General features: G+C 37.8%; 2 protein-coding genes across 14 annotated transcripts in view; both read left to right on the top strand.

The window, feature by feature from the left end:
* The window catches only part of KLHL5 (kelch like family member 5), a 49,368-nt gene extending 40,617 nt beyond the window's left edge, over positions 1–8,751 (top strand). For all 11 annotated transcript variants that reach the window (XM_015285666.4, XM_015285665.4, XM_040699823.2 and 8 more), the window contains 5 exons: positions 818–1,042; positions 1,304–1,466; positions 5,261–5,473; positions 6,705–6,876; positions 7,223–8,751. In XM_015285666.4, the coding sequence (XP_015141152.1) occupies positions 818–1,042; positions 1,304–1,466; positions 5,261–5,473; positions 6,705–6,876; positions 7,223–7,279 (830 nt within the window). In that variant the 3' untranslated portion in view covers positions 7,280–8,751. The remainder of the gene's footprint in view (positions 1–817; positions 1,043–1,303; positions 1,467–5,260; positions 5,474–6,704; positions 6,877–7,222) is intronic.
* Positions 8,752–9,073: 322 nt separating this feature from the next.
* WDR19 (WD repeat domain 19) overlaps positions 9,074–21,821 on the top strand; it is a 39,556-nt gene continuing 26,808 nt past the window's right edge. Inside the window, exons 1-14 of one of the 3 annotated variants that reach the window (XM_015285660.4) lie at positions 9,074–9,133; positions 10,305–10,396; positions 10,642–10,707; positions 12,333–12,458; positions 13,086–13,201; positions 13,652–13,767; positions 14,995–15,075; positions 17,224–17,336; positions 18,542–18,715; positions 19,675–19,745; positions 20,537–20,709; positions 20,800–20,914; positions 21,185–21,291; positions 21,638–21,760. In XM_015285660.4, the coding sequence (XP_015141146.3) occupies positions 9,128–9,133; positions 10,305–10,396; positions 10,642–10,707; positions 12,333–12,458; positions 13,086–13,201; positions 13,652–13,767; positions 14,995–15,075; positions 17,224–17,336; positions 18,542–18,715; positions 19,675–19,745; positions 20,537–20,709; positions 20,800–20,914; positions 21,185–21,291; positions 21,638–21,760 (1,479 nt within the window). In that variant the 5' untranslated portion in view covers positions 9,074–9,127. Of the gene's footprint in view, positions 9,134–10,304; positions 10,397–10,641; positions 10,708–12,331; positions 12,459–13,085; positions 13,202–13,651; positions 13,768–14,994; positions 15,076–17,223; positions 17,337–18,541; positions 18,716–19,674; positions 19,746–20,536; positions 20,710–20,799; positions 20,915–21,184; positions 21,292–21,637; positions 21,761–21,821 lie in introns of those variants that run through there. The other 2 variants (XM_040699816.1, XM_040699817.1) reach the window with 2 other exon arrangements.

The following is a 21,821-nucleotide window of genomic DNA, read 5'->3' as shown; positions in this document are numbered from 1 at the left end:
GAACATAATAAAAGGACAGCAGCATACATTAGGTTTAAAAAGCTAGGTAGAAGTGAAGGTACCACAGACATCCTGGAAGCTACAGAAATGATTGATTTGAAATTGTCAGGGGAATATCTGATTTATGAGGAGTAAGATTTGGAACTGAGTGAAAGCTAACTTGCATTTACTGGAGTGGAAAGTAATGTGGAAAAAGAAGACAATGACAGAAAATGTACAAAGGTGACATGCACAGGTATAAAAGCAAAAGAAAACTGCTTTTTGACTAATTGTTAAATAGATCTGTCATCTGCTTGGATGTTTTTTTCTTACATAAGCTTCAATACCGTCTAATGGTACTTAGAAGGAATCTGGCAAGTTAGAAAAGTTATGGTAAATAATGTGTTTTCATTTATTCTGCGTTTTGAAGTTAATGCTTCCAATTTCTAGTTGTTTTTCATTTCATAGTCTGTGTTGCACTTAAAAGCTTCATGTCACATAACTCCAGACTTTTTTCTAGTATTATGAAGCAATTGATTTCAGTATATAATTGCATTTAACGAAGTTGATTAACATGCCTAAAATTAATTTTTCTAAAGGCTTCATTCTTTAAAAATGCTAAAAATTCTGCTTTTTGTCTTGAAAAGCACTGAAAAATCCTTACTTATTATGCTGTGGTTGGTTCTTGAGGAATTCCAAAAGGACTGTTTGTATACACAGTTAAGAACATGCTGCAGGATTTTATGCTGTTATGTAGGATCAACCTATGCTGAAATAAAGTCTACTTTAATAGTTCAGATTAAACTTGTTTTCCTAACTTGTGGTTGTTGTCATTCAGGAGCTACGAGCATTGAAAAGTATGAACTTCGTACCAACATGTGGACTCCTGTTGCAAACATGAACGGGCGAAGATTACAGTTTGGAGTTGCAGTCTTAGATGATAAATTGTATGTTGTTGGTGGCAGAGACGGACTGAAAACCTTGAATACGGTGGAGTGCTACAACCCTAGAACAAAAACTTGGAGCGTAATGCCACCTATGTCCACACATCGTCATGGTCTTGGTATGTAGCTTTCTGTAAAAGCTGAACACTTACACGTTTTAAAAGGTTAGCTGATCAAAAATTATTCAGGAATTACATTTTGGGGATCATGTGGGAGAATGTCTTTGTTTTAATGCCAACTTTTTATTGAACTTCTTTTCTCCTTCAGATTATATCCAGCAATGGCTGCCTAAAGGAAATCTGGCTTTGTTTTAAAATATTTTTTGACGCACACTGAACTGTCAATAGGAAAATGTAATCTTTTTTTCTTTCTTTTTTTAGGAGTAGCTGTATTGGAAGGCCCCATGTATGCTGTGGGAGGACATGATGGCTGGAGCTACCTGAATACAGTAGAAAGATGGGATCCACAGGCTCGTCAGTGGAACTTCGTAGCTAGTATGTCAACTCCAAGGAGCACTGTTGGTGTAGCAATATTAAATGGAAAGTATGTGAAGGCAACTTCCAATTTATCTAATATGTAATTACAGGTTTTCCTAAATGACTTATTTCTCTTGACATATAAGATGTTGATAGGATTAAGAACCAGTGAGACTCTAGTAGTTTCCTTCTATTGTGGTAGCTTGAAGCATCAACTTCCAAAATCACTGTGAAGTTAGGGAAGAATACTCACACTGTATCTTATTAACTCAGTGAGAATAGTAAACTCTGGCAGAATTAAATCTCATCTGGAGTGGTACCAGAAATTTCTAAAGCTGTTTTTCAGTGATAATATACTTAAATCCATGTGCAAATCATACTCAGACAACTAGGTCATTTTGTGCTGTCACAGGGTATGGTTGCAGGTGACCTCAAGGAGTTTCTTGATCCTGTCGGTTACCACAAAGCTGAATCAATTATATCTAAAGCACTCACAGCAAAAGTGATTTTATTATCTTTCTCCAGTGAGAAAGTTCCAATAACTTCCCTGAGCAACCTACTTAACTGTTAACACAGCTTTGCATTCTCCATTTGTCAATTGATAAGTACCCTTTGCTGGTTTGTATTTTTTTTGTTTGTACTATCCAAAGCGACTGTGGAAAATTAATGTTTTCCTTCCTATTTGTACAGCATGTTGTACTTAAAGACGCATGTCCCCTAAGGATTCTCCCCTCAAGAGAGAGTAACACTAGCTCCTTCAGTCCTTATTAGTAGGCCATGTTTCCTAGACCTCCAGTGATACTGTTTGCCTTCGGACAAAGCTAAATTATTTGATAGAACCCAAAATATAAGTGCTACTTGAACAAAGTAATTACCAAAATAAATTTGGAATCGCATAATACTAGATGATTTAGGGTTGGAAGGGATGTTCTGGAATCATCTGATCCAGCAACGACTCGACCAACCTTAAAGTTGTAGGATCTCGTTTCAGCATTAACTGAGCTAGCTCAGGTAATCTCTTGAGTTTTAAATAGCTGCTAAGGATGGAGATTCAAAAGCCTTCCTGGGCAACCTGTTGCATTATTTTACCATCATTGTACCAAATGTCTTTCCTCTACAATCTAATTGAAATTCTCCATACTTCAACTTGCCTCTTCTCCTTCCACTGTATACTTCTGAGAATGATGACTTTTTTCTATTTAACCTCTTATTAGGGGTTGGAGACAGCAGTAAGGTATCTCCTTAGCTATCTCTTCTTAAGATTGCCCAATTCTCATGTTATGTTCTAGCTCCGCCATCATCTTAGTGATTGTCAGCTGGACTTGATCCCATCCTTGATCTTACACCAAAAGCCCAAAGACAGACAGTGTCCAGATGCAGTCTTATACATACTGAATAAGAAGGAGCTGTGGTTACATGAAGTCCAGTATACTGCTGACTTAATTTCAATTTATTGTCTGCCAGAACCTCCAAGTCTATTTTTGCAAAGCTGCATTTTCTTCAGTCATCTCCCACCCTTTACTATTGCATGGGAATATGCCATGTACAGGACTTTGCCTTTGCTAAACTTTTTAAGACTGCAGTCAGGCCACTTTTGCTGCCTGGATGAGTCTCTCTGAATAATAGCCAGGCCCTTCAGCATACCAGCTACTCCCCTTAATTTGATGTTATTAGCAAACTTCCTAAGGCTGATTTTCCATTACATTTTTTTAGATAATTAATGAAGACTTGAAGCAGTGTCAAGGCTCTTTATCAGCCTGGGAGGAATGGCACTAGAAAGCAGCTGCCAGCCAGTTACTTCCTGCTGCTGATCACAGCCCTTTGCACCCAGCAGTCCATCCTGTTTTCCACCAGCCCTGTAGTCAACTTATCCAAATGACATATTTGTCATTATGGCTAGTGAATACCAAATTAACCTAATTTACTATTATTATACTTATATCAGAATATTTCACTCTCTTGACCATAAAATTTATCTTCCTGGTTATGTCCTGCCTGACACGTCTCCCTTGAGCTTGCCTGAGTATTGTAAGCAAGTAAAAAGCTTTTCATTATTTCTTCTTTTTTTTTTTCTTTTTCTTGGAAAGCTTAATTAGTACAGCTGAAATGCACTTGCAAAGGGTCCTGTGAGATCTGGAACAAGTCCAGGAATGAGTGAAAATACTCACCTGGATGCAGGAAGGAGGGAAGAACTTGAACAGCCAGCAAGCAGGGTGCATTGGGCTGCTTTTGGAACTGCAGACTCGATGCCTAAGTTAGGTCTGAAGTTTCCTATATATTCAGCAGAAAGTCCAGGTGTGGTAAAAAAGCACCAAAAATAGTCTCTCATTTCTCTATTATTTTAGAACATAGCTTAGACTCTTAACATAGACAGCAATATTAGATGCCTATAGTTAAAGGCGTGAAATTGCATGTAAATTCATTACCTTTAAGCTGCAAGCAGTAGTTTCTGCGCATTCTAGTATGTGTCTGAAAACTGATAGATTCCAGATGATTTGCTCAAAACCTTCGTGAATAGAATATATCCTTTTCCATGTCCTGAGTGTGAAATTACTGCAGAAGTGATCAAAATTCTGTCATGTTTCTAGGGGAAGAGAGAGCAATGGGCTTCATTTAAATGCCATGTTGCATAAAAGGATGATTCTTAGTCATAATTTTTCTGGAACTGCAATATGACTTTTTAATATACTTCTGTACATTCCTTACCTTAAACAATTTATATTATTAAACATAGGCACTTGCATGGAAATGCATTATTTAAGGAGTATTAATTGTTTCACTGAGAACTACGAGGTCAACCATATTTACAAGAGGTTTGTGTTTAGGTTTGGTGATTATTATATATTTTTAGAAAAAAAAAAGACACAGTGATGTTTCCCAGTCTGAGAACATCTTGAATACAGCTTCACAGTAACTGCTGGTAGTTGTTAATACGATCATCATATGGAATCACAGAATCATTTGGTTGGAAAAGACCTTTAAGATCATGAAGTCCAACCATTATCTGAAACTACCAGGTTCACCACTAAACACACACAGTACTTAATGTTGGCATGATAAATCTTTAACTGTACTCTAATATGGCTTAAACTATGACAGGATGTCATAAATGATAATTCAGGTGATGTCAAACTGAAATTCACCTCTGATCTGTTTCTTCTTCTTTAGAATGCCTTCTGCATTCTTGCTTTTCAAAATAACAATGCTGGGCACTTCTGCTTCTACACCTACATTGCTTATAAATGCTGCCTAAACTCTTAACTAATTTTTTTTTGTTACTTTTAAAGATTGAGTAGTGGAAGTCATGCAGTGCACCTAAACCAATCTGTTCTTTCCATCCTTCTTTTCCAAGGAATTTAAATCCTGTTAATAACAACCGTTAGAACTGAGGAAACTAGGCCACCTAGTGGTCTCCCACCTGAGGGACTTAACATAGCACTGCTATTCATCAACTAAATTTCAGGTTCAAAAATACTTGATGCCTAAGAAGAGTCAAGGCAGAGTTCTTACATGCACGAGTAGATTACTGAATTTGTCCCTGTGACCCTGCTAGAGATGCACCTTTGTCAAGTCACACATTTTGGAAATCTTAGCTATGGGCACAAGTTGGAACGTAAATGTGCTATAGATATAATCCATTTTCTGTCATTATTATTGTGTATTAATCATCACAGTAGGAAGAGATTGGAGCAAAACTGTATGATCTGAGATTTAGAAATAGAACATTCTGTTGTAAAGTCTTCTAAATTTAGCTTCTTAAGATATTTGGAAGTTCTTCATACATCACTGGAAACCTGAGTTAACTTGCATCTTGTTCAGGCAACATTTATTGACACTTTTTTTCTTCTCCAAATGTTATAGGCTTTATGCAGTTGGTGGTCGAGATGGAAGTTCTTGTCTTAAGTCGGTAGAATGTTTTGATCCTCATACAAACAAATGGACCCTCTGTGCTCAAATGTCAAAAAGAAGAGGTGGTGTAGGTGTAACTACGTGGAATGGATTCTTGTATGCCATCGGTGGTCATGATGCCCCAGCATCAAACTTAACATCCAGGTTGTCAGACTGCGTAGAAAGGTAATATCCCAGTGAAAGCATATCCTCCCAGTGGTTCTAAAAATGCCAGTCTATAGGGTGATTTACCATTAACTTCATGGAAATAGCTTCTTAAAAAAATACTTTAATCACATAAAATCACATAAGCTTCTGAATATTTATTTACCACTAGATGCTGCAATAAAAGTCAGTTTTCCCAGAGAAGTATGTTACTTTATAAATGAATTATAAAGTAACTTAAATTGAAAAATAAATTCTATCTGCAACTTAAGAATTGCTGTTTCACTACATTGTACTTCTACTTGCCGCATGAGCTTTGTCAGTATTTCCATACTATGGTTATACTTGCATAAAAGATAATTTCTGTAGTACTTTGAATAGAGAACAAAAGATGAAATTGTTAAGAGTTCATTATCTCCGTGTTCTTTATGCAAACAAATTAAGACCACTTGCTTCTAAGTAGTATGATCTTAGGATGGTCTCTTGGCCAAATAAATATGTTCTTTGTATAGTTCCTTAGGGCCTTTCAAAGCCATGTGATTCCATCAGTTGTATTGTAAGCATCTGTACTTATTTTTGTCTCTTTCAGTCAAGTTAAAGTTTCTTAACACAGTGATAGCATGGGCCCTCCTATCTAACTGTTAGTTTGACTTGCAAAGAATGCTGATGTTATTCTAGAATGACAATTTTTTTCATTAAACTGGCTTTGACTGTGCTTACGATACACATTTATGACTCAAGAAGTGCTGTAAATTGTCTAAAGAGTTTTGCATTTCCTTTCTCCAACTTTTGAACTTTCTCCAACAGGGTTCTTCTGAAAACAGTGATCTCTCTTGAATGTGGTTCTAAACAAAGTTACTTGTCAACTTGAACAGTCTGTGCTGTGACAGTCAGTAATTATCATGTAGTAGAGCAAGTACCTTCTCTGCTGCAGGACAGTATAGCAGCAGAACCAGTTCCAGAGTGGTATGTTTATCAGTGCAATAAGAAATATACTCAGAACAGCTATATGTGTATGTATGTATTACTGCATGGTAAGCAGCACAAAGTGGATGTGTAGCTAGTACTGTGTTATTAGATGACTAAAGAAACATTTTAGAAGAGAGTATCAGGGAAAACAGTCCTTGGAATTAGCACCAGAGTCTGTGTTGCAATACCTGATCTCTACTACACTGAGTGTCCGTTCCAGTACTTTTTTTTTTTTATGAAATTTTGGCAACAGTTTTAGAGCATGACACAAATTATCTTTTAGGTATGATCCAAAAACAGATATGTGGACTGCTGTGGCTTCGATGAGCATTAGCAGAGATGCAGTGGGAGTATGCCTTCTTGGTGACAAGTTGTATGCTGTTGGAGGATATGATGGTCAAACATACCTTAACACAGTGGAGTCTTACGATCCTCAGACAAATGAATGGACACAGGTATAGTTTCTGATCAGAACACACTATGCATTTATTTCAAGTGTGGCTCTTTTTGCAAAGAGAAAACTACTCCTTTTCCATGAAGCACTCTTGTTAGTCCAAGTCTCCTGCTCTCTGCCCCCTCCCCCCCATTTCAAGCTGATTTACCTTGAACAGACAGTTGTTGAAGTCTAAATTTTGGGCCAGTTATTGTATGTTTGTTTATTTTAAGTCAAGATAACAGTGTGTGTGGATGGTACCACCTCTCTGCTGCAGCTATGCAGCCATTATTACAAACACTAAACACGGTCAATCTTAAGAAAAAAGATTTAAACCTGACTACACAAATGTGTATTTTTGCTTACAGGTTGCACCATTGTGCTTAGGAAGAGCTGGAGCATGTGTTGTGACTGTGAAACTATAGATTGTTTCCTTTGAGAAGGTGATTTTCTCCACTACGGACTCAACCGATATCTTTTTTCCTCAAGCCAACTAAGAAAATGAGGTGCAGGATATCTACAACAACGAAGTGTTTGGTCTCCAACCTACATACATACATATTATTCTTTTGGACCAATATTAAGCACTTTTTAAAGAATTATCTTTATTACCTGCACATTGGAAGAATTATAAGCAAATCAGCTGCAACCAAGATGTTGCCAGCAAGGGACCTCCATTGAGGAAATACTAAGAAATGAGTGAACTCATTGTGAACTCACTGGGATAATCAAATGCTATTGATTTATGGCCTTGACCCCTCAAACATGCAGAGAAATCATGCCATTAATAAATACAATTCCACCGATACAATTGAGGATACCTGTGGGTGAAGCAAGTTACAGAATTCAACGCCGTATATTTAATTTGCCTATAATAAACATGTTTTGCTGTGGGTCTCTGAGCTATTACAGTGCAGGCTAACAAACCAATGCAAACCATTGTCAGTGGCAGGTGTAATGCCTGCCTTAAAAATGAAGATGTGTATTTGGTGAATATTTGCACTTTTACCATCATTCCTAGTTTAGAAATATTTTTATTTAACCAAAGCCTTATTTTAAATATTGTCTTATAATGCTAACAGAAATCTGCTATTTAATTATGTCTGTTTCCGAAATCCAGCATACTACTTGGATATTCGAAGGTTTTCCATAAGATGGAGAGCATTGTACCTTTTCTCTGATTCGGTTTTTATATTTACATTGTTATTTTTAAAGAAAACTCTGTAAGCATGAGTAACTAGTGGAAAGAATTCTCAAGTGTGATTAGAAGTTAACCAATTTAATAAGAGCACTTTGAATTTTTCAAAGCATTCCATTGCATTTAGGCTAAGAGTCTACTTTGATTGTCAGTATGTTTTACATGAGGCTTTGCACTAATGTGAAAGGTATACTTTGATAAGATGAAATGAAGCAATCGTTTTTCTTTTTCTCCAGCAAGGTTCCTTCAAAATGCAAAGAGCCAAACCGCCATTTGGGCGTGTTCAGCATCTTGTAGGAGAGTTGTGTATGCCTCACAGGATTTTTCTTTCCAAATGCTTTATCATTTGCCTTTTTTTTGACTCCTACGCTCTGCCACACACTCGTTTGGAACAGTCTGAATGTTCTCTGGAAGTCTTTTAGTATTTGCTTTTCTGTGCCTTTCCTCCTTCTGTGTTGAAAGCGGCGGGCAGCGCGGTGTGCTGCTTTCTGAGGGAACGCGGAGCTGTCAGCTCACAGAATGTTTTCCAGGAGTCTGAAGCGTCCGACACCCAAAGTCTTTGTACGTCTGTAATTTTAAATTTCAGTGTGTCCATGCTCTCGACGAACTATTTATTGGTTTAAAGGAAACTACTAAGCGGTGAAACTTGGTGTTGAAACCTGCTTTGTTTTAAATCGAATACAGCTGAACTTAAATGCACTTTCAACGGGTTTGTGCCTTTTTTTCTTAGATATATCGATTTTGTGTACCCGAGTCTGCAGCTTTAGTTAAGAAACGTTATTTTTATAGCACGTCTTTGTTGTACGCGGTGTACGAAACCACCCTTTTCTCTCAGCGCGTACGCGGCTCTCTATTCCCCACTGCGACGTACGCTAACGGTCACGCGGCGCTGCCGGAGCAATCTCCGCTTTCCCATTGGCCCTGCCCTGCGCCTCTCATTGGCTGCGGTCTCTTCCCGCCTTCTCGTTTCCGCGGTGACACGGACGCCGGGGGCGGGAGGGTTCGGGTTCCCCCCTCAGCTGGGGCCGAGGGTTGCGCATGCGCGCGGGGCGCTGCGCAGCGAGCGGTGGGCGCGATGAAGGTGAGTCCGCCCGGCCGCTGTAGGCACGGAGGTGTGCGCTGATGGGGTCTCGGCCTCGGGGGCGGCGGCGGGGTCAACCCGGGCGGCCGGGCGCCGAAGTTCGTACTCCGCGCCGCCTCGGCCGCCTCGGTGCGGTGCTTGAGGCCTGTGAGGGGCGCACGGGGCGCGCTCAGCCGCGGGAGTCCGGGACTGTGGTGCCGTTACCGTTGGGCGCCGCCTCGGTAACGGCCCCCAGGCGGCCCCGCTGTGCTCGTGTCCGCCTGCAGCGGGGAATGCCACGGTCTGCCTGCGGGGAACGCTTCCTGCTCACGGTTAGGGGTCAGGTGCCCTGTGTGAGAGCGTGGGGAGCTGGAGCTCGCCGCTGGTTTACTGAGTATTTCATTAAAATGGCTTTAAAACGGAACGCGGTTGTCAGGCGTCGTTTGTGCCTGTGGCATGCAACGCTCAGTTTATTACGTTTTTTAAGTGAAATGCGAAGTCCGTGCCTCAAAAGAAGAGGTAGAGACCCTTGGGGGAGAAAAAGCAAACCAAACAAGTATACCTGGGCGTTTGGGGGACCCCAGACGTGGTGTTTGTCCAACCATGTGGTAGGGGAGAAAAGGGTGAAGGTGTTGGCGTTGTCTTACACTCACCTTACAGAACAGTCTGTGCAGATGGTGTGGAATATCAGGAAGCTGGCAAGTTCTGTGCTGAGATATCAAAAACTTCTACAGCTGAGTTGTTTCGCAGCCCTGGTTCGACCCGACAATTTAGATAGAGCAGAACAGCTATATAGCTTTAAAAAAATAGGTGCTGAGCTCTTTTTTTCTGTCCACTGTGACTGAAGGTGCTATTTGGTCCTATACTTTTCCAAAAAATTCAGAGGATTAAACACTTGGGTCTTTGGGTATGAAGGGAAGAGTCTGATGTGGCCATACAAGAGAAAGGGCAGTCCCACTGATAGCAGTTCTCAGTACAAACACCCAGCACCAGCAACTTCAATTCCTCCAGCTTAAGCCAAATGATTATTCCCTTGAATTTTGATACTTTGATACATTAGAATCATCTGGAAGCTGGTGGTGGTTTTTTTCATGGGGGGAAGTTCCAATATTACTTTAAGCTTATGATGGTAAGATGTGTCATTTACCTTTTTTTTCCTTTTTCTTTTTCTTTTTTTTTTTTCTGTCTCTAGCAAGTATTCAGTCTATTAGAAAAAGCTTGGTCTGGTTCCTCAGTGCAATTTGCTTGGCAGAAAACTTTGGGACATTTCCTTGCTGTAACAGGGTAAGATTGCAGATATTTGCTGCATTTGTCCATAGTAATCATTGAGAGCAGCACAAAAAAAAGTTAAATCTAAACCAATGCAAAACATCTCTTTACAAATGTATATACATGATAATATGCTTGATACTTCTGAGCCATGTTACTGCAATTATAAAATCTCAATGTAGGAAAAGTTTTTATTTGTAACTTGCTGAAGAACAGACAGATGAAGGAAGGGAATCATTTTATGTGTTAATCTTTTTTAGAGGTGATCACACTGTGAAAATTTTTGATCGTCATGGTCAGAAGAGAAACGAAATTACTTTACCAGGGTAGGTACTCAGATGAGTTTAAATTGTATTTATGCAGTCTGAGAACTTCACAGGAACAGATGCTGTCACTGGTGGTTGTACCTGGGAAAGAAAACAAGTTGATAAGCATGGATGGAATATGAGGCAGTAAAATCTGAGCTTATGCTAAGCTGTCAAGAATAGCTGGAAAAATATATCCTCATATCTGAAGTGTTATTTATTATTACTAATCATGAACTCAATGTGATTCATTAAAAATATTAGAAGATGCCTAGTATGATAGTAAGAAAGAATATAATGTCATCATATACAGGATATCCATGTTATACTCTTTATGACTGCAATCTTGCCAGTGCCTATTTTCTAGTGATTTGTATAATAGCCTCACTGAGGAATGATATCTTGTGTTTTGGTGTCCTTTTGCTTGTATCACTGGCATAATGTATATGTTGGCATTTTTGCTTCAGATTGGGAGTGTGCTTCTGAAGTGAATCTCCCTATTTTTCCTGCTTAACGTGTTTTCATTCACTCTAGAGAGTGATGTTTACAGTATAGAAACTGGATTTCTCTCAGGAGAAATTTAAAAAGTGACTTCCTTTGGAAGATGTGGTCTCACTGCTAAAAGGCAGTCAGTCCATCAGAACAGGCTAGACATAGCCCAGAGTAAAGGTGTACACACTGTGACTTCGTGCCCTCACATCACTGCGTTCTATAAGTCTGCTTGTATTGGGCACCATTACCACCTGATATAGCAGTAGGTATCTAAGAATGTAGTTCAGAATATCGAATACTTCCTGCTCTAATGGTTGATGTCATAAGGGTTGTCTTACCATTCCATTGATAGAATTTTCTTTCTTTAATATTTATCAGTTTTTTTCCTTTTTGTTTCTTTTTTGTCCTTTTTATTCCTGTTCTTGATGTTCTGATTGGCTCTTAAGTGTTCATATGTGTGTTTTGGGAGTAGAAAACTTTTTTTTTCCACAAAGGTTTAAAAAAGGGAGAACTTGTGTGGGAGGCTTACTGAGTTGGTTTGTAGCAGTGTAAGTTTCAGCAGGATGCTTCTGAAGTTGCTTGTACTAGGAGTTTTAATTTGAGTGGCAAGGAGAACTAAGGCTTCCAAAGAAATACCTTTTGAACCAGAAACTGAACTTACATAGTGGAAGGAGAAGGGTGGTGTCAGATGGCACTCATACTTAGTCTGCAGTATATGCTACTTTATATGTGTGTTTTAAAGAACACTGTTTCCAGTTCATCAGAAACTCTTGGATAAACCTGATCATTCTGGGAACTATTTGCTAGAGGATTTTCCTGCTTCTGAAAGACTTTCTTATCCAGGATCATTACACTTATTGGAGTAGAAGAAAAAAATTCCAACAGTGAATAGACTCTAGGAAGATAGGACCTTACAGGAGGTTTTCTCTATCTCTTGAAAATCTAAGTGGCAATATTTCAAGTGCTTCAGCCTATGTCATTTGTATGAGATTTGAGTATGGGCACAGCTGCTATAAAAATACTTTCCAGATAGGTCTGCAGTCTGTCATGGGCTTGCTTGGTAGGGAAAGGCAACTGGAGAATTACAGCTGTTTCTGTATACTTTTAAACATAGTTTAATGTAATTAACAAAACTCTACATGTTTTTTCTTCAGTAACTGTGTTGCTATGGATTGGGATAAGGATGGAGATACCTTAGCAATAATCGCAGACAGATGTAGTGCCATTTTTCTCTGGGATGCCAACACAAGCAAAACAAGCCAATTAGACAGTGGCATGAGGTAAGAAAGGGTTTTTTGTTGTTTTTTTTTTTAAGAGGTGTTTTTGAAGACTCAGACCGCTGTGAGCTGCAGCAGCTTTTTCTATTACCTCATACAACTTTTTGTTACTTCCATGATTTTGTGCACACTTAGGTAGTTCTGATACTTGTTGCAGAGACTGTTTGCTTCCTTTAGAAGTTCTGCTTTGGTGTGTATGGTTTCATAAAACTTCAAAACAAGTACACATCGTGGCCTTGCAGTATTTCAAGGGAGAGTTTAAACAGGAGGGGGTACGACTATTTAAATGGGTTGATAGTGATAGGACAACGGGGTTTTAAACTAAGACAGGAGGTTTAGGTTAGATACTAGGAGGAAGTTTTTCACACAGAGGGTGGTGACGCACTGGAACATGTTGCCCAAGGGGATTGTGGATGCCCCATCCCTGGAAGCATTCAAGGCCAGGCTGGATGTGGCTCTGGGCAGCCTGGTCTGGTGGTTGGTGACCCTGCACATAGCAGGGGGGTTGAAACTAGACTATCATTGGGGTCCTTTTCAACCCAGGCCATTCTTTGATTTTATGAAAATGTTTTTGTATGAAAGGACACAAAAGGAATCTACTATGGAAAGTAATCATTTTCTTTATTTTAGGGATTCATTGTCTTTCTTATTATGGTCTCGAGTAGGAGCTTTACTCGCTGTTGGAACAACTAAGGGAAACTTACTTATATATAACCGCCAGACTTCTCGCAAGATTCCTATTCTTGGTATGCATTGTTTTGAACTTAGGCCTGCACTTTGGAATGGTGGAGTTTTGTTAATATGCTTACTTTCCCTTTTTTGTTCTGTGTGAGAATATGCAAATCAAAAATGTGCTTATGTTTAACTTTCACCATCTATTTCGTTGTAGTTACTGGAGTATTTCTATAGTGCAGTGTGTTAGCTGTGTAAGATATCTCTGGGCAGAAAAATTAAGGGTAGAAATTTAATTTAAAAAGAAATGGAAGAACAGGAGCTGTGCAAGTTCCTGTAAGGGCAAAAGGCTTTCATTTAGTATTAAAAGGTTAAAAATTAAAATTCGACTATTGAATTTTAATTTATCTGTTAAGTTTCTTCCCATTCTGATAATCTGCATTTGAGTGGCCAAATACAATGTATTTCTGTGCCAGATTTTTTGTTTTGTTCATCTTTGTTTTATAGGTTTGTTTCTTTTCCAGGTAAGCACACTAAGCGGATTACTTGCGGTTGTTGGAGCACTGAAAACCTCCTGGCTCTAGGTGGTGAAGACAAAATGATTACTATAAGCAATCAGGAAGGGGATACTATAAGACAGGTAGTATTTATAAGCCCTATTTGATTTTAAGACATACATGGGTACGCCTGGTTCTTGAGAGAGCTAGAGAGCTACATCATAAAGGGTATTGATGCTTTTCCCATATCTCTGCTTTCAGGGACAAGGAGGCTTTGGGAAAACTGATAACAGGAGGAGGGCAAATCTAAATATTTGAACCTCTGTCTTATGCAGCATAATTTATGGTATTGGGATCTCAGTAGCTCTGCTTCTCTTATCTGTTATCCCGGCCTGTGTATGTTACAAGAAAATCTTAGTGCAGTGTTAGGTTGACTTGCTCAGTAGCAGCACAGGACAGCTCACACACGACTTTTGTAAAGTCTTTAGTGTTCTTTTTTCTTTAGATTGGTGAAATAGGATCTTGCCTCTGGTATTCAATGATTTCTTCCAGGCTGGGCCTCTCACATCGAGAGGCTAATTTTGGTGTTTCCTTTAAGTGTATGCAGATTCTCTATTCAAGCATTCCATTTGCTTGCATAGATCAGTTCTTCCAAGCAATGACAGTTGCTGCACAGTGTGCAAATGAATATAATTCTCTTTCTAAATTTAACGAATGGTGTTTCACTCATGATCTTCAGAGGTCTTTTGTAACTCACTTCATATGCTTCCATCTTTATGTCTGAAGACCTGCGTGGATGAAGAAATAACAAATTAAGTTTTTAGGATGTGTCTGTACTTTAAAGTAGCTAGCTTCAGTAGGAGAAGCAGTGTAGTTGAGACAGCAAAGTCAAAGCAAGGTTTCCTGATGAGGTTTTCTAACCACATATTGACTACAAAAGCAACTACTTTGCTGTCACAGCACGGACCAGATAACGTTTATTATTATTATTATACATTGTAAATATTGCATATATCATTTATGATGATTATGCTCCCTGATTTTGCATTGCAGTAGTCTTGTTTCTATTGTATCAGTTGTCTGTCTGTAAAACACTGCTGTGCAAAGATTGCTACTCATTTGGATCTATCCCTATCTAAATTTCTAACTTTTAAAGATACTTTTCAGTATCATTCATGATAACGCATTGTTATATTCAAACTAACTTCATGTTTTTTCCAACTTTTTTCATTTTTGTTACTAAATGCTATAGCAATTCTACCTATCTATCCTTAATGCCTAAATATACAGGGCAGGAATAATGCAATTATTTATCACTGACATTTGCTGCACTGTGTACTGATTTTTCAATCTGAATTTCTTTCTTGCAGACCTCAGTGAGTTCAGATCCCAGTGATATGCAGTTCTCAGTTATGAAGACTGATGAAAGAATATCAACCAGGGAAAGCACAGTAAGAAGTCGATACAAAATCCTGCAAAAAGTGTTAATGTGATGTTTCAGGGTTTCTGCTAGTAACCAGTGTTGGCCAGGAAGTAATTTTTCTTTTTCCTTGACTCGATACTTTACTTTGAAGCTTTAATCCCCCCCCCACTCCCAAATACCTCTATTTTCAAGCTTTACCCCTTTGCTCAGTAAGGATGTGTTCATGAAAACACGGTGGCTAGGAATAAGACAAATGACAGTGGTTTTGTGGTAACTTAAAGCACAACAGATGGAGGTAAGTGCAGGTACTTAAAATACACAATATCACTTTGCAACAGTATATGCGATGTGGTACGTGGGAAACAGTGCGGGAAAGCCTCAACTGCAGAGATGGTTTTCAGCAGTCAGTTTTGGAAATAGGCCAACACTCATTGGGTTTTTGTCTTGTGCAAACCTCAGTGTCAATGAGCCTAGAAAGCTATCTGTTAAACCTCTCCTGTGAGAATGATGCTCTCTCTAAATGGCTACACTTTCACTGACTTCATAATCTTTCTTGAGGGAATCAAGTTCCATCAGATCCATCAGTGCTGAAGTACAGAAAAATGGGGTAATGATGAGTGTAGCAGCACATATTAGTAAATGATCAGTAATGAAGTACCAAAATGAGACAGAAAATTCATGGATAGCAAAATGATGCTGTGTTTACAATTAGTCCAGCGCTGTATACTTAAATATGGACAGCGTAATTAAAATTTCAGTCAGATATAATCTATGCAGTATAGAATTTTGCCTGTATTATATTGACTAGGACTTGTAGGAGTGTTTTTCTTCTCTGCATGACGTGCTTTCTCTTCCTGGGGAAATTTTAATTAACAAATATTTTGAAAATGCAGGAACTTTGTCACTTTGATCTTCCCTGCTACTTCTGGGAGTGTGCAATAACCTAGGCTTTTCTATTACTGTTTTCTTTATTACAGCTCTTGAGTTTGCTGTACAATGTTGAGAAAGATCTCTAAGTCTCTAGTTCGTGGTGTTAGACTAGAATGGTCTGTCAGCAATTTAAACCATATAGCATTTATTATCTGTTCTTGAAAAAGGTTTGGCTTGATAATGATCACTTGCATTCTGTTACTTATGACACTGGAAAAAAAACCCCTTCAAGTTGGAGTGAAGTTAATAGTGTGTTAACATGCATCACAATATAAAATAATTCTTGTACTTCCTTAGCAATTGTATTTCTTAAATATTTCATCATTAAGTTGCAGTGGAATGATAAGCAAGCTACCTCAAGTGACAGAAATAAAACTTTAAATTTGGGGTTAATTTAGGAATTACAGGGCAGAATTTAAGTTTGTATTTCTGAATTAATGGATTTTTAGGTCTTTTTTTTTTTCTCAATTTGAAAACACCTCCTATTTCAAAGTACAGCTTTGTATTTTAACCTTCCAGCCCTTTACAGAAACAGTCTTCTTAGACAAGGAGGACTGGAACGGAAGGTAATGCAAAATTGTAAACAGCCCTTCAAAATATCTTCATTAAAGAATAAGGTGAAACAGTCTCTTCTTTGCTTTTTCTAAAATGAGTGTTTTACTCTTGTCTAACAGTCATGTGCTCTGGTAGCAAAAATGGTATTAAAAAAAGTTCACTCGTCCTCTCTTTGACTCTGAAGTCCAGCAGTGATCCAGGTTTCATCAAATGAAATGTGCTTACCTAGACTGATAACAAACTGTAAAGATGCGTGTTTAATACAAGCTGAACAGACATTATTACTTGAGATAGCTATGTTCTGATAGGCTTCCCTTCAGCTTTCCAGATAGAAATTCTGTGGATCAAAAAACACATTGTAGTGCAAGTGAGAGTAGTCCACCAGGATCCATGTGACTTCCTGCCTTTTCCTCAGAAGAAATAGGGCTCTCCTAATGCTTCTGCAGGGACACATGCTGAATTTGAGATGTGCGTTCTGCTGGGCTTGCATTTAGACCTGTGAACCACTGGCTCACAAGGGGAATAGCCTGAAAATCTCTTCCACTATTAATAAGGATTCGGGATTCAAATTCATAGCATTCTTAAGGATTGCTGTAAGTTCCGAATCTCATCCGGTAGTGAGGGTGTTGAGCCTTATTTTAATGTGACTCTATTCCTCCTGAGTTAATTTTTTCTTTTCATTCATTGGCAGGTAAGTGTAGTGGTTGGCAAGAAGACTCTCTTTCTTTTTAATTTGAATGATCCTGATAACCCAATTGATCTGAAATTTCAGCAGCCTTATGGCAGTATTGTAACCTACAGATGGTAAGCAGTACTTCCTTCATGCAGCATTCTTGTATTAACAAGCTGAAGATTTCCTCAGTAGTTCTGACAAATGCTGAAAATAAATACATATATCCCTTGCTCACAAGGAACTTTTCTTGAATGTATGAATCTATGTTTTCTAATTCGTAACAATTCAATGGCTGTGAAAGTAGGATTGCCAAAATGTAATTGCCATTGGTATGTTCTGTTTTAGAACGGTAATACTATTACTGTCCTGACAATAGGTAAAATTGAGGCTTCTTAGGTTTGGATGAGTTACTAATGGAAGAGCTATGGTGGAGTTGCATCTTTCAGGTATTTCGTTTGTTTACCAAGTTAGGTAAAGTTCTTGTAGCTCCCCTGCTGGGTGATATTCCTTTGAAGAAATTGTGAGCTAGAAGCTTCAACTCTGTACCCAGAGGTAGCTGTACTGTTTCTATATTTTTGAATTGTGACACAGTGTCTGTTCAGTCAATGTGTTGTTAACATTTAATGCTTACACTTGAAATCTGTAGCAGTATGCTTCTTTATTTTGGGGCTCACACCTGACAAGGCATGCCAGATTGTTTCCTTTGTAATACTGTATTTTTTCCCAACTAAGCAGATCAGACATTTGTTTGAATTAACCTTGTTCATGCTGTAGCTGTTTCTGTTTTAACCTGCTTATTTGTACTTGACACCATGAATATTAAACTGTCTATTCACAAACGCACACTCTGGCTTTACTACTGTGTTTGTAGTGGTGTGCCTTAAGGGCAGAATGACTGCCGTTATTATTTTTAGCATAGCTTTGAAAAAAAAATGGAGTCAGCAATAACCTTGACATTGAAGTTTCTACCTTGTGGCATGTTTATACTAATGAAGATACCAAAGTTCTTTCTCCTAGCATCACTGCCATGTATGCTGCTTGCTGAAAATAAAGGGGCACAAAAGAATGTAGAAGAGAGAATAAAGAGCACTTGTGATTGAATGCTGAGCACCCTTGTGTGACAAATTTTTATTTGTTCTTTAGGAATCTTTGATTGTTTTTCCCTTAATCTGTATTATACCCTATTGTTCTACATTATATGTATGGATTCCCATAACTTGATTATTTTTCCCATTAGAAAGAGGCATTGACAGATTACTGCAGTAGCCCTAAAGAAAATGCATTTTGCATAATACAAAAATAAATCTCTTTTGTTAATTTTTTTTCTTTTTACCAGGTATGGTGATGGCTACATTATGATTGGTTTCTCACGAGGGTGTTTTGTAGTCATCTCTACGCACATTCGTGAGATAGGTCAAGAAATCTTTCAAGCTCACAATCATAAAGATAATCTAAGCAGCATTGCTATATCACAGTCATTAAACAAAGCTGCATCATGTGGTGACAATTGGTAAGTGACAGTTTTTATATGTAAAGAATAGACTTCATCTCATGTGACTTTAACTGTTTGGCATTAGAGCTAGTCTTCAAGGCTCCCAAGTAAGTCTGTGAAGAGAAGATGAGAAGAATTGCTCTCTGGATCTGCCTCTTCGGCTACAGTTTAAAGAAGCTAATCTTGACCGATATCTCTGCACTTGCACTTAACTTTATTGTCATTAATTGTGTTTTTAGAGTTCTTTTGTTTTTGTTTTTTTTTTTAAGTAAATAAAATTCAATACTGATTCTTTTTCTAATCTGTTATTCATCTACTGAAAAAACAAATTTCTTTACTGTGATTGACTGGACATAGATGCTTAGCAACATAACTATTCATTTAAATCTGTACTGAATGTACTGATATCATGATAACTTCTTCTACCACTTGGTCTTAACTGCAATCTAGGGGTAAGTATAAATGTGCAAGCAATTAAGGAGAAAGTTGCTACAGACTGGAGTTCTTTCAAAATATATTGTGCATATGATAGAATATGCCCTATAGCTCCTCTTCCACTACTTTCTGTTCCTTTAATAACCTGAATTCTTCAGTGGAGAAGAAGCTGAGTGACAGAAGGAATCTGTCCTCAGTTCTCCATGTGTGTGTGACCTTAGCAGGCTGTTGATTTAAGATACTTGCACATCAAGAGTTGTATACCTATGAGAAAAGTGTGGTACAACTTCACATCAGTTATCGTACAATAAGTATGATCTTTTAAGTGATTCTTTTGCACATACTTGGTAACATGAAAGCACAAGATAGCTATCAGTCTCTTCACTCCTTCTGTGTGTGCATTGCTCTTTAGGAAATTTTAGAAATTTTGCATTCATGCTCTCATTTTGTTTCGTTAGGCTGTCTTAACTGGGTTGGGTTTCTTACAATTTATGATGACTGAGAATTACATTAGTGAGAAAGTCTGTTTATTTTTGTTTTAGCATTAAAATCCATGATCTGTCAGACCTGAGAAAGATGTATGCGATAATAAACTTGGATGATGAAAACAAAGGTATGTTAGTAATTGCCTTGAGGATGGAAATTTTTATAAATCAGGTAAAAAATAGAATTTTGCTTGTGATTGTTTACATGTATGTATTAACAAAAATTATTGTTGAAAAACTGTGTAAATATGGAATTTATTATGGAGCTTTTATTTCCCAACTAGTATGCATTAGGTGATCCACAGCTAAAATGGGAACATACAGTTATTTTTTGAAAGCTTTATCTTTCTGAAGAATAGAGAAGTACAGCTCTAAGAATATTTGATCAATTAGTTTATTAGGTTTTAGGTTTGTGACTTTTTGTGTGTGAGTTTGTGTTGTTTTTTCATCTGTAATATGGTATATTGAGGTAATAAGATACTATGAACTGTTTACTACTTCTTTCCACGTTTTTTTGGGTGGGTGAATTTCTTAATGCTTTTCTGCATCTCATGTACTTAGGGGGGATGGTTCTTAATCTGGTACACAAGTTTTCCTCCTGTGACTTCCAGAACATTCTTATGAGACAATGTTCTTAGGTAGTGAGTTACCACTATTATATTGTGTATCTGTAAGTATTTCAGTTATTGTCAAGTCTTCACTCTTAGGAAGATGCTAAATTAGTAAATTATGGGTTTGGTCTGAGTGATTCCATTTAATCTTGGAAATATTTTAATTGATTTGGTTTGAATACATTAGTACCTATATTCCTAGATGTGAATTCCTACTATCGTTACATTTTAAAGTGAAAATATTGCTTCTTGGTTTCATTTCAGTAGTCAAAGAAATGATCTTTTACCAAAACTTGTAAATGTTTTAGGTGTCGATCAGCTGGCTTGGACAGATGATGGACAGCTGTTGGCGGTATCTACACGAAGAGCATCCCTCCATGTCTTCTTGACAAAGCTTCCAGTCCTTGGAGATACTTGCAGTACACGGATTGCATACCTCACTTCTCTTCTTGAAGTTACTGTAGCCAATCATGTGGAGAGAGTACGATAACCTTTTCCTTTTAAACTTCATTTGGATAAAAGGAAAGTAAGAATTACTAACGGATGGAAACTGATACTGTTTTTCTTACAGGAACTACCGGTTACTGTCTCTGTTGAAGTAGAGCCCAGCTTCATTGCTGTTGGTGTTTATCATTTGGCTGTAGGAATGAACAATCGGGCTTGGTTTTATTTGCTTGGAGAAAACAGTAAGCATTAATTTCATTCTCTTATTTTAAGCACTCACACCATTGCTTGTCTTTTTCAATGAATGTGGTATTATGCTCAGCAGTGCTGGGCATTCTGCATTGTACAATTAAAAAAAAAAAAAAAAAAGAATTGCCAAATATCCCTAATAGGACACAATAATGGTTTTCCCAAACTGAAGAAGTTATGACAAGACATTGTAATTAAATGAAATAAAACTTCAAGTTCCAGATATTGGTAATGAAATGTTGAGTGTTTCTCTCTTTCTGCAGATGTGAAAAAGCTTAAAGATGCAGAGTATCTGGGTACAGTAGCAAGCATGCATCTTAATTCTGATTATGCTGCTGCTCTCTTTGAGGGCAAAGTCCAGTTGCATATGGTAAGAGCTCTGTCAGTTTGGATTTCTGAATTAGTAGATTTAAGCTGAACAAGTTCAAGAAATTTTTTAAATGAGATAAAGTGGAGTAATCTTCTGTAAATGGAGATAGAAATAAAGTTCTTTATTTTTTATGCTGGCTAATTAAAATATGAAACTGATTTTCTGGAAACATAAGCTACTCTAGAACAAGTGAGAGAAGGTGTTTTCTTGTGAATTGTTTGTGTGGCAGGAAAACTTGTTTTTATCTCATTTCTGGGCAGTCTGATACAGGCAAAACTTTGATACCAACAGTGTAGTTACAGTCTTTAATGTAGTCTTTAAGTTCTTTTTTTTTTCTTATGTTTAGATAGAAAGTGAAGGTTTGGATGCTCAGGAAGAAAGAGAAACCCGACTCTTCCCAGCAGATGATGATAAATACCGAATTTTGTGCCATGCCTTAACTGGTGACTTCCTGATATATGGTACAGACGTGAGTATTATCTCTGTTTTTAAGGATCTTTTACAATTGAATATATTTCTGTTCCAATGAT

The sequence above is a fragment of the Gallus gallus genome, chromosome 4 (assembly GCF_016699485.2).
Source record: "Gallus gallus isolate bGalGal1 chromosome 4, bGalGal1.mat.broiler.GRCg7b, whole genome shotgun sequence".
NCBI lineage: Eukaryota > Metazoa > Chordata > Aves > Galliformes > Phasianidae > Gallus > Gallus gallus.
Note: the sequence above shows the minus strand (reverse complement) of the source record. Positions and strands in the feature narration are given on the sequence as shown.